The sequence below is a fragment of the Zalophus californianus genome, chromosome 13, assembly GCF_009762305.2.
Source record: "Zalophus californianus isolate mZalCal1 chromosome 13, mZalCal1.pri.v2, whole genome shotgun sequence".
NCBI classification, from domain to species: Eukaryota; Metazoa; Chordata; class Mammalia; order Carnivora; family Otariidae; genus Zalophus; species Zalophus californianus.
The window spans coordinates 50,585,799-50,598,173 of record NC_045607.1 but is presented as its reverse complement, the minus strand read 5'-3'; the positions used below and the strand labels follow the sequence as shown (position 1 = coordinate 50,598,173).

General features: G+C 44.2%; 1 protein-coding gene across 1 annotated transcript in view; it reads left to right on the top strand.

Moving 5' to 3' along the window:
* ADAMTSL1 (ADAMTS like 1) overlaps positions 1 to 12,375 on the top strand; it is a 406,966-nt gene that overhangs the window by 205,276 nt on the left and 189,315 nt on the right. Inside the window, exons 14-15 of the mRNA XM_027616409.2 lie at positions 1,107 to 1,408; positions 7,559 to 7,688. Of these exons, the coding sequence (XP_027472210.1) occupies positions 1,107 to 1,408; positions 7,559 to 7,688 (432 nt within the window). The remainder of the gene's footprint in view (positions 1 to 1,106; positions 1,409 to 7,558; positions 7,689 to 12,375) is intronic.

The following is a 12,375-nucleotide window of genomic DNA, read 5'->3' as shown; positions in this document are numbered from 1 at the left end:
ATTTGCACTTGCTAGGATTTAATGCTATAATCTTCTTATCAGTTCTTTCGTTTTCTGCCAAAGTCAAGGTTAGGGGACCAGGTTTGCATGCCTCCACAGCACTTCTCTCTGAGAAATGAGAAAGCCGTAGGATCATGGAAAAATAAAAACTTCTTATTCCAAAGTTCTTTTTCCAGATTATTATACTAACTTTTTGAAAATGTTAGTGGTTCCCTCTGGGCTTTTTTCCCTAGGTCCCTCTCAAGGTCATTGCAGTCATGGCCGTTGTTGATTAGTGGGCGGGAAAGTCTTTTTTTGGAATTTGGATATTGTCCTACATTCTAGAGAAACTCAGAGAAAAACCAAATTCTCACTAGTGCGGCCTGTCTCAGGGGGTGGGGGAGAGGGGGCTGTCGAACAAATTTGTACGAATGCAGAATCTCTCGTTTCCTATGACACATCTGTGGATTTAAATTTGTAGCATGGCTTTTCTCTATGATATAAAAAGACTTGTAGTCCAGACTAATTCAAAGAATGTGTGAGGAACAAGACTTCACTCCATTCTTGGAACCTTACAAAAAAGAACCCCTTTCTATATATAAATAAATCTTGGGAAGCACATTGAGCCGAAAAGCAAAAGAAAGTTACAGAATATGAGAGCCAGACCCCCCCCAAAAAGAAACCCTCCTTAAATATCTCCAAGGGCTTATTTTGTGATAGTTTTTAGTATCAGTATTAGTCTGCTATAAGAATAACCAGCGTCTTGCAGAAGGCACAAGTGCTGGGATTGAGAGAGAGAGAGAGAGAGAGAGAGAAGAAACCACTGATTCCCTGCTCTGAAGAGCTAGCACTGTGGGTGCAAGGCAGGGAGAAAGCAGGTGGTCTGTAGCTGGAATGTGGCTTCCAGCTGGGAGTTCATATGACACCAAAAACCAACCCAGAAACCACGGCAAATGAGCTCATGAACTAAACTGAAGCACCCATCGCAGGACAGGGTGGCAGAGCCCGGAGCACATCCCGGGACAGCGCGGGGCCGTGGCAACAGGTGGGATGCTGCCCTCCGCAGCCCCCACGGTCTCGTGCCTGGGGCTCCTCATCTTGTCCTCTTGTTTGCTTGCCGACTGCAGGTTCATCCCCGAAGCCTGGTCGGCCTGCACGGTTACCTGCGGTGTGGGGACCCAGGTGCGAATGGTGAGGTGCCAGGTGCTCCTGTCTTTCTCTCAGTCCGTGGCTGACCTGCCTGTCGACGAGTGTGAAGGGCCCAAGCCAGCATCCCAGCGTGCCTGTTATGCAGGACCATGCCACGGGGAAGTACCTGCGTTGAACCCAGAAGAGACAGATGGCCTCTTCGGTGGCCTGCAGGATTTTGACGAGCTGTATGACTGGGAATATGAGGGCTTCACCAAGTGCTCCGAGTCATGTGGAGGAGGTAAGAAGGGGGACTCTGGCCCAGAGCCCCACCATCTTCTTGTCCTTTTGCTTTATCCTCTCTCCCTGCAGGAGACTATGTCACGTGACAGCCTTCTAGTCCAGGAATGATAAGCAGGGGGAGGGCAGGAGGAAACCCTTCTAAATGTAAAGCATACTGAATGAAACACAGACGTATCCCTCCCTGGGCTTGAGGAGCGTTCAGACTGTCAGCTGCAAGTGGCCAACACAGCTCACGCTTGGACTTTCAGTTGTCATCCTGATGTTTTGCAATATATCCTAGTGTATCTGACTGAGAAACACGGTTGACGCTGACCTGGCAAGGCTCTCAACATTCAGTTTTGTTGATCTCTGTCCTTGCTTCGGCGCGTGTGGTATGGACCAAGGCCCAAGAGGACAAAACATTCTGCTCCTCCCCAGAATAGGTTAGAGTTCCCCTGATTTACTCAGCTGATTTCCTGAAGCAATAGCTCTTCATAAAGGGCAAAGGCTATAGAAAGGGCAATTAACACCGTGGTTACCTGGAACCGGAAAGGACTTTAAAGTCTGACCCCACCGCCATTTTACAGATGAGAAAACGAAGATGCAGAGAAGCTGAGTGACTTGAAATCACACAGCTAGTGCGTGACAGCTGGGATTAGGCTTGCTATTGATCTATTTCTCTATCTAGAGTCTTTCCAGCACATCACACTTCTCTAAGCATTAGAGAATTCCTGACGCCTGCCCCCCTTACGGATATTACTTAATGTTAAATGTGTCCATGTGTATTAACCTGGTTCTTTAGGGATATTCCACAGTGATAACAACAGATTCAGCCATTACTTCAGGTGTTATAATGGGATTGTGGAGGGGGGGGAGAGGAAGGCATTTGAGTCAACAATGAATTCTTCAAGATTACGATCTCTCTCACACTATAGAAAATACATCGATTCATAATGCCACAGCCTCCCACGTCTGCTCCCAAGAGAGATTCTGATAGGTGAGGAAATGCTGGCTAATTTCCTGCCAGCCCCCTCTCCCTGGCTATCAGTAAACCCCTTTTGGCACATTAAGGTTCTGCATTGCCAGCAAAGTTTCTCAGCCAGTATTAAAATTATTTTCCAAAACTCTTTTCTAAACCATGACATTTTGGAAACTCTATTAAAAAGGCGTCTTTGGTCATTATTGAGAATGTACGAGTACATGTGCCCAAAATGTTCACATGCAGCTGGGAAAAGGAATGAAAAGGGGAACAAGTACATAGGAGCAAAGAATCCATTTTCTCCATCAGATCTTTTAGCGAGCATTTAATAGTTTTGACCTTGAGGTTCTTGTTTGTTTCTGCATCTTCCAGTTTCAAACCGTGACATTCTTAAGTGTTTTAATGGAGAGCCCTGTTATTTTTTTTAAAACTGAAAATTTTCCGTCTGATTCTGGAAGAGTTTCCTAGAACTCGGCTAATCTCTGTTCTAAAGGGGTGCTCCACACACACTGAGGAGATCTTTTCTTCCATACTGACGAGGGAAGAAGTGTTAAATAAGCTTCGGTGATCTCTGAGCCTAGGCAGGAGCTGAGAAATCCAGTGGAAAGACCACAGCCAATTGCGACAGTGGCCTCTTTTCCAATATAACGAGTGACTCAAGAGTTCAGGTGGTGTGGGTTTATCCCCAATTTCCATGATCACCTGAATGGAATGATCATTATCTCTAGTCTAAAATGCATGTGCTTTGCGGGGGTGGGGGGGAAGCTTGTGGTCTCTCACTTATGATTCTCAGTTACAAGTCAAGCCTGGAACTGAGCAGATGGAAAAACTGGACACAGTCATGGAATAATCAATAACCAGATACCTTTATCTTTAAAGAGTCTAACCATTCTGCTGATCAACCAGGGGTATAAAACTCAAAGTGTAGAGAGCCTGTGGAATGTTTTTAATTTCAAATGTTTTTAGAAGATAACTGATTGGGAAATAAGATTTGGATGTTTGATATACAATTGATCTCTGCCTGTAGGAACTGACTGTCTTTGTATAACATAAATTGTACATCCTTTACATCCAAGGCAGGGTAAAGTTATTGAAATGTCTTATGTCTTTAACTGTCAACAACTGTGCACACTTACCTACACTTAGGTAACTGTGCCAAGGTAATATATTTACACCTAAAATGTTAGAGTTGAAAATTCCAAAGTGGTGAAAATATGCTTGGGTTATATGGTCCATATGATGCCCATATGCACTAAAAAAATCATTTTGCTCTATGGGACATGTACGTTTTGAAGTCAGTGTTTGGCAGTAACATTGTATTATCAACTTTGATCTTTTCACCAAAATATAACCCACACTGTTATATATATTTTTAATCATTCTTGCTGAAATCAACCAAAAACATGTAGGATTAACAGATTTTAAATCAATTTTGGGTCGTAAGGCTGGTCGGGCTAATTTCATTGTCTTCCCTATCTCAAGAGCAGAAACTGGATAGACACAGAAGTAACCTTTCACCTAGCAGAGGTAGCAACCAGAAGGAACTAGTTAGTAATTTAGGCTACAGTTGGTGGCTATGTTTCCCCAAGCTGTCATCAAATATCATGTAACAATTATGCTATTCTGGCAGATATAAACACTGAAAATCCCATTTTCTCGAAGATTGAGCCTAACCTGCTCAGATATGTGTCCCACATCCCACTATCATCTCCTTGTTATATTTGAATTTCCCGTATGTGAGCAAATAGGTGTGGTCAAGGAGAGTGGCTTTGAACCTGAACAGCTTTATTATGTTGAACTCCTAGATGGTAAAATCAACATTAAAATAGACCTGAGGGAAAACTTGAAATTTACTTTGGCAAGAATGAAAGGGGAAGTCTTTACCTGCCACTCCCCTTCCTTATGAGTCCTCTCTCCTTTGCTTCTGTCAAGAAAGGAAAACTTGGGGCACCTGGGTGGCTCATTCGGTTAAGCATCTGCCTTCAGCTCAGATCATGATCCCAGGGTCCTGGGATCGAGCCCCACACCGGGCTCCCTGCTCAGTGGAGAGCTTGCTTCTCCTTCTCCTTCTGCTGCTCCCCCTGCTTGTGCTCTGTCAAATAAATAAATTTAAAAAAATCATTAAAAAAAAAGAAAGGAAAACTCAAAATTGTGAAGTACTGTACTTAAACGTGTTCTGTGTTGTTTTAAAATGTCCTTCTCAGTGCATATACTAGCCTTCTTGGAAAGGGCACACACTGGATGAGCTAACTTCTCACATCCTGGCCCCACTCTGCTGGGCCAAGTATGCTGTGACCTCACAGGTGAGGGCCTCACATGCCTGTGAAATTCCTGCAACTTCCCATACTCCCACACTCCCCAGCTCCCTCCCTCCACGCGCCTTCCCCCAGGCATCCCTCTTCCACCTCCCCTGGCCTAAACAGCACTATGCTTAGAATGCCCTGCCCTTGAGGCATTTTGTTCATCATGCCCCAAAAATGTATTGTGTGTTGACCACAGGGCTGGTCCCAGATACTCCTTAATTATGACAGAGCTCTGTCCTGAGTTTCCCTCAGCATCCCAGACCCCACCTAAGAATGCCTAGGCAACTGGCCCCTATGGCAATGGCCATTTAACACGATGTCAGAGGCCTAGTATTAATATCTTAGAGTCGAATTTAGTAACTCTGGAATGCTGCTTAATCTTGGCACTTAACCACCTCGGAGGTGATTTTTCTCTTGAGCTAGGATTTATTGGTTTGGGGTAATATAAATTTGTGTCCCACGTATCTAAGAGAGGACTATACTGACATCCTTCTAGAAACTTTAGCCCTTGCAACACTTGTTCCTTGCAGTCTTAGAAGGACCTAAGTTCTATGAACAAGGGATTCACAAAGTAGAGACAGAGCACCTCCTTCACACATGCCCACACCTGAAGCACTTTCAAGTAGGGCAGGTAACAAGACCTATGATCACTTCCTGCTGACGTCGTCAACTCAATTTCATAAAGTGTTCAGTAGCTGAAAAAAAAAATATAGATATATACTTTATTTTAGAGCGACATTTACAATCTCTTGAATATTACCAGGTAGGCAAATGAATCGAAAACTTAATTTCTAATATAACCACAGCTCTAGATTCTGTATGGAAGAGTTCGCTTCATCCAGCACTTTGTCGTCATTACCTTAATAATGCCAGACTATTCCAGAGGGAAGTGTCAATGATGATTTCAACAATTTCTTGTGAAATGTTTTCCTATATCATCATACCATAAATTTCAAATGGCTCATCCCAGCTGCAACCAAGAGAGAAACACCCTGTCGCCAGCATTACAGAATACAGCGGGGTAGCTTGAATGTCTAGTATAAATCGCAAATGTTCCACCTTGAACTGGCCATGATATATTTAAATTTCGAAGCTCATAAAAAGGTTAGAAAAAAGAAAATTTACATCCATGGCCTCAAGGTAAATACTGTGACTGATTTTTTTTTTTAAATGTTTGATTCATCAGACTTCTGGGAAGAAATAAAGGTGATTGAGATCCTGGCTTTAAAATGTCACTTTTTAGGTTGCCTGGGTGGCTCAGTCGGTGAAGCGTCTGCCTTCGGCTGAGGGTCCTGGGATCGAGTCCCCACTTGGGCTCCCTGCTCCACAGGGAGCCTGCTTCTCTCTCTGCCTCTGCCTCTCTCTCTGTCTCTCATGAATAAATCTTTAAAATGTCACTTTTGAAATGGTGGTCTTGCTTAGTGACCTCAGTCAGTGTCACATCACTTTACAAAGTGATAACTCCTTGGACAAACATGGAGTAGATGGGAGTAGGGAAGCAGCAGGGCTCAGAGTGGGGCAGTTGTACTATATTAGGTACTAATTGTTAAACCAAGACAGAAATAAGAACAAGAGAATGTATATTTATTTTTGAACTAATTATGTGTGTTGTCACATACTTTGCCAAAACCACATACAAATATTTAGTTCCAGATAGATATATTTAGATGCACATATCTTTATATACACAGCTATGTGTGACTGAAAGCGGAATATCAAGAATGTCCTGTCTCGCCTCTTCCTTATACTGACTTTGCTGAAATGATCCCAGACAAATTTCTAGGTTATTCCCAAAGATCTCCAGCAAATATAAGCAGCCTCCTAGTATTTTTAAATGTGAGTGCCGCCATTAAAAGCTTCAGTGCTGAGGCACTGCCTCACCATGTATCAACTACATGACCTCCACCTTTCTAAGCCTCAGTTTCCTTCTCTGTAAAATGGTATAAAAATAGTGCTTACCTCATGGAGCTGTTGAGAGAATTGCATGGTGCGTGTCATGCTTTCAGCATTGGCGCCTGGCTCATAACGTACCCATGGATTTTGACTCTCCCTATGACTGTGGGCACCAGAATGAAATGTCCGGTCATTACTATACCCAGCTAAATGTTTCCTTGCTCCATTAAAGTTTCCATAAGGGGTCCTGCACACCACCCGGAAAGACTTGCCAGTAATCCTGTCACTGCTCAAACTCCTGTTTTCCTAGCTCTATATCGGAGACATGCCAAGTGTCAGGGGGAGCATTGTTTCCCATGGATGTAGAAACCATTATGTTTCATGGATACAGTCATTGTACACCTTGTTCTCTTCCTTTGTTCCGACTTCCAAAGCTGCCCAGGTCACTAAAGAAATGAACTAGAATCAAAAGGAAACCAACAAAGATTGGCGTCCCCATTGCGAGGCCCCAATAGAACAGCAGTTTACAAGATATTGGGTATTAAAACATAGCTCTTGGCCTCCCTTCCAAATACAACAATCACCTGTTGATTAAAACATAACATGTAAAGATCTCGGGGACATTTTTCTTCTTTTTTTTTTTTTTTTTTTGGTCACCCTGCTCTCCTCCTGCATTAAATTATCACATCTCAGCTTTGGCAGCTCTGTAACTTTGGTGGCATTTTCTTAAAGCGTTTCATCAGTACTGGTGCAAGCTCTCCCATGAGGGAAGTTGCCCTTCTCCAGGGGCACCTTTACAGAGGCACTAGCTCACGAGTACTTTCTCCCTGATGGAGCGATGCCTGACAAGATGGGCAGCCCCGGGCTTCACGCTGCAATCTCTGACATGCAGCAAGAGCCCTACCAATCACAGAGGCCTCCCACCAGCTGCCTTGTCTACACTTCATCACCCCACACACGCCCACTCTGGCCTGACAGTGTGATTTGTACGCAGGTGTCCAGGAGGCTGTGGTGAGCTGCCTGAACAAACAGACACGGGAGCCTGCTGATGAGAACCTGTGTGTGACCAGCCGCCGGCCGCCACGGCTCCTCAAGTCCTGCAGTTTGGATCCCTGCCCGGCCAGGTAAGGGGCGCCGTGCCTGCCCTGCTACCCAGGAGTATGTTCAGAGTGGGGTGCCTCTGTCTGTGGGCAAGACCAGAATGCTTATTGTTCAAAACCCAGTGTTTTGAAAACCAATTAGCATCAGTTCAAACTTTTAGTCAAATCCACTTAAATTTAATTGAAACCAGGGCTTTGGAATTCCAGCCCAATGGTCATGCTCAGGGTCCAGAAGGCTCTGTGCACTGAAATGAGCCCCGTGGCATGACCGGAATGTGCACGTGCCTCACTGCTGCTGCCTCCTGAAGGGAAGTAACCACAGGCTTCAGGGTCTCTGCCACTTTTAGCCAGGGTCCCAAGCCCTCACACCATAGTAATGGATTGGCTCATGGGTTGCAGGGCATAAGAAACTGGAGTGACTGGGTGGTATAATGGATCCAGTGTGAAATCTGTATGCACACAGCATGCAGATTCATTATAGCATGCTCTGCAGTGTATGTGTCATTCCACATGCATAAAATCAATTAGAGCATTTCATTGTTCAGTCCTGCCTAGGTCTCATTTTTACCCAACCTTGAGTCTTAGGTAATCAGTCCAATCACTGCTTTAGTCCACACGATTTTATGGTGTCTTGAGAGACTTGCCTGCAGAGACTTCTTTGGAACAAATCTCTATGGAAGCTAAACCATCTTATCGATGATTCTGGTTTCAAAGGGAGATGCTTCAAGAACCAGAGCCAGACTTTCAAGTCTGCGGATGGGATGAAGACTGTTATAAGATAAGGTCATATCCTAGATACGAAAAGGAATGCTGTTTTTGAACGATAGTTCTTCTCTTTCTGCAAAGTAACATGGAAGAAGCAATGTGTTGCCTCTGGAACTGACAATAATTTGCAGATGCGGCGTGTCTTATTTCTCAGTCAGCAAAATACCCTTTTTTTTGGAACTTAAAGGGTACAGACTATGGGCCAGATCAGGGCATTTCTGCTGGTCACAGAGATGTCCCATAGATTGATCTGAATGGTGGGCCTGGCATCCCCTTTCTGATGCAGAAGGGAGGAGAACCACCGGGGCCATCTCCATAACATCCAGAAAAGCAGCCAGCCACTGCTTGGAGAAGCACTCCACCCGGAGAACAGCGGCCAGTAGAATAGAGTCAAGGGCTAGACCCAGAAAAAACTAGATCCAGTGCATAGAATCCCAAGAAGCCTCTTTCCTATCCCTGTTTGACCTGGTCCCACATCTCCAACCTAACCTCACCGTTCTCCAGTTGGGCAACCCTAACTGCCCAGGCAAGGGATACTAACCCCTTCGGTTTGACTACATTCTTTCTCCCCGAATCAGAAAAAGCGGAGTAGTTTTGGCACGGACAGCCTGTAAGGGCCTTGGCTAGGAGGTCCAGCGGTTCTCCTCCGAGCTTTGTTACCCACCAGTTGTGTGGCATTGGGCAAGATGGCTGCCCTTTCTGTTTCCACATCTGCAAAACGACCAGGCCGTATCTGAGGTCACCACATCCTGCTCAAATATCTCATGACTCTTTGTTAGTCTATAGGCAGATGCACTGGACAGCTACTGCTGTGGGCTGATAATTGATGTCATTTCTGTTCCGCTTGTTTACCGTGATTTTAAAACCAAGCCTAAGTGTCTAACCACATCCCGGGGTTGTAATGACATCCAAATGCTGTGATGGGCTGAGGAGTCAGCACCCGGGACCAGCTGAAGATCTTGTCGGATTTGCAGCCACTAAATCCAATCCTTCCCGGGCAGCAGAAGGAATAGGACACAAGGTGTTACTTCCCATCCTCAAAGTACTCAGCGCGGTTAAATTAGATGAGCTTAATTTACTCTACCACCTTTATATTGACTCCCAGACAAGGACTCTTGTTAGGCTTAACTTACTGCATTTGCTCCAGATAAACTCGGTGCTTTGATCTCCCACCAGCCAAGCGCCAGACTGACAGGCAAGACCTCTCTTACAGGGCACAGCCGGGGTTTCTTGAGCCAACCATCCACAGCTGAGTGCTGGTAGACGGATGCTAATTAAAACAACAGAGAGGGCCAACGTACAGTGGCCTGGGATGACTCATTCTCTTCATCTGGTGTTAAAGAGCCAAAGTCACATTTTCTTCTTAAAAGCGAGAGACATATGGAGGTGCATCTCCTGTGAGATATTTCAGTATGATGTCGGGGGACAACCATCACTCATTCGGAAAGTAGGTGTAAGATGTACACGGAAGAGAAAATGGGTTTGGTAGGGACATAAGAGACGGTGGTTTTCCCAAGCACCTTCTAGAAGGTGGCGAGTAATTTAAATCTTTAATTCACAATTCTTTTTTTTTTAAGATTTTATTTATTTATTTGACAGAGAGAGAGAGACAGCGAGAGAGGGAACACAAGCAGGGGGGTGGGGTGGGAGAGGGAGAAGCAGGCTTCCCGCCGAGCAGGGAGCCCGATGCGGGGCTCGATCCCAGGACCCTGAGATCATGTCCTGAGCCGAAGGCAGACACTTAACGACTGAGCCACCCAGGTGCCTCAAATTCACAATTCTTATTGTGCATGGATGACTGTTCCCTGCACATTTTAGGGAGTCCTCTGATGGGCTTTTGGTCTGTGCTGATGTCCACGTGTTCGAAACACCAGAGCATTTTCTCGGAACAAACAGAAATGATGTTTCTAGTCTTGGTAACTGGGTATACGTCTCTGAGAGGTGGCCGCTGGTTAAGAGCAGTAGCTTTCCCAGGCAGTTGTCAGGGAGCCATGTTTTCTCTCATGTGTGGTCAGGGTTGTCCGATCACACGAAGAATGCCATAGGCCCAGAGGGCATGTCCCATCTGGGCTGTCTTTCTGAGATTAAATGTACCTTCTCCTGATTTACTCTGTGTGGATGGCAGGGCTGGTATGAGAAGCACGTGTCCAACTTTCTCCGGGTTTAGACAGGTACAGTCTCCCACCCAGCTATCCACAGCAACAAGGGTATTTTCAAGCTGGAGGTATTCTGATTGTTTCAATGTGTGTGCGCGTGCACGTGCGCGCATGAGCATGGTCTGCCTCCATTTCTAGGGCGTTTTGCAAAAAATAGTAGTTACCTATTGCTGAGGACTATCTTTTAAAGTCCTCACTATCAGCTCTATGTCCAAATCCTCCTCTCTGTAGAGCTAGCACCTGGCATAATGTTTGACACAAGGCAGGGGCTTATTAAGTGTTTATTGAATACATGGGCATAACGGACAGGACCAAACTTATAAGGCGTAATATTTAGATCCGAGTATTAATGATAGCTGGGACGATGCCAGTGCTCTCTGCTGTCCATCCATCTGTCCCCTCTCTTCCACCCACCTGACGATGCTGAAAGAGCTGTTATTAGAGTCCCTTCTGTAACTGTGAGGCTTTAAATACCAATTCAAAACATAAATAGACTTAGGAAAAGTAATCCTTTATGTTAGCAGCCACGGATAGCAAAGTCTCCCCAAAATAAGAGTAAGAGGGCAAGCTGTAATGGAGGTTGAGTGACTTGTTAGCACTACCCAGGGAGGAGTTTGTATATCTCCCTTAACAATCTTGCCTAAAGTTGGTGAGAAGAAATTAGGACCATTTTTATTCATGAGCCGACAATGAGAATATTGCATCAACGTTGATAGCAAGAGGCTATAATTACAGGGAAGAAAAATTATTTTAGTTACCTTTACCACCATCTGCGTAATTTGTGTCTAGAAGCCCCTCTACCCTGCTCACCTTCCTGGGTGGGTTAGACCAGTTTAAGGGGAAAATGTCCAAAAAGGAACTAAAATCAGTCATTAGGAGACAGGTTGGCCTCCCTTTCCCAATAAGAAAGCTTTCTGAGTATTATAATGATGCAAGTTGTTATACATGAATGTTCTCATTCTTTAAAAGTCAAGCATAGCAGAAGTAATCAAGGAAGAAAGACATATGTTGCCTTTTCACCACCATGCTCTACAGTTCCAGAACCTTCTTCTTCCCAGAGATAACCATGTTAGTGATTTGGTACATACCTTTTCAGACCCTTTTCTATGAATATATATACATATATGAACATGAACAAATACATGCGATTTTCTTCCCTTCAGATCATATTATAAATATACATATGACTTGGCAATTTGATTTTTCACTTAATAATATGTCCTAAAAATCTTTCCCATCCCTGAGACCACCAAAATAAAACCCAGCGGATAGATTCCAACCTGTATTCAGATACTGCTGTGTTAGGTTTAGCTACATGACCTTTAAGAGCTTATGTACCTTTTTGGATCCTCAGGTTCTTCATCTCTAAGATAGGATCATAGTGGGAACTCAGAAAAATTCTTTTTCTTCTCTTTCGTTTCTTGGCAAGAAATACTTTTAGTTTGAAATAAAACATCATTTTTTGTATTCAGGACTTAAATTTGATTAGATTTTCTCACTTATTCAACTAAGTCTTAATAATTAAGTTTTACTGACCATCTCCCTGGTTTATATTAGCAATGACACGAACAGCCCAAGGAAAGCCAAAAAGCACTACCTTTAAAAAAAAAAAAAGAGCATGACTGTTATTAATTATAAGCATTTGATAGCTTGGCCAGTGTGTGTTGAAAAGATTTGGTAAACGTATGTGGAGGAGGGGAAAGAAGTAAGCAATGAAAGCCAGATGGCTGAAAATGAAGGAAATTCCAGGCAATTTCTGCAGCTTTGTTCTAACATACTTTTTAAACTAA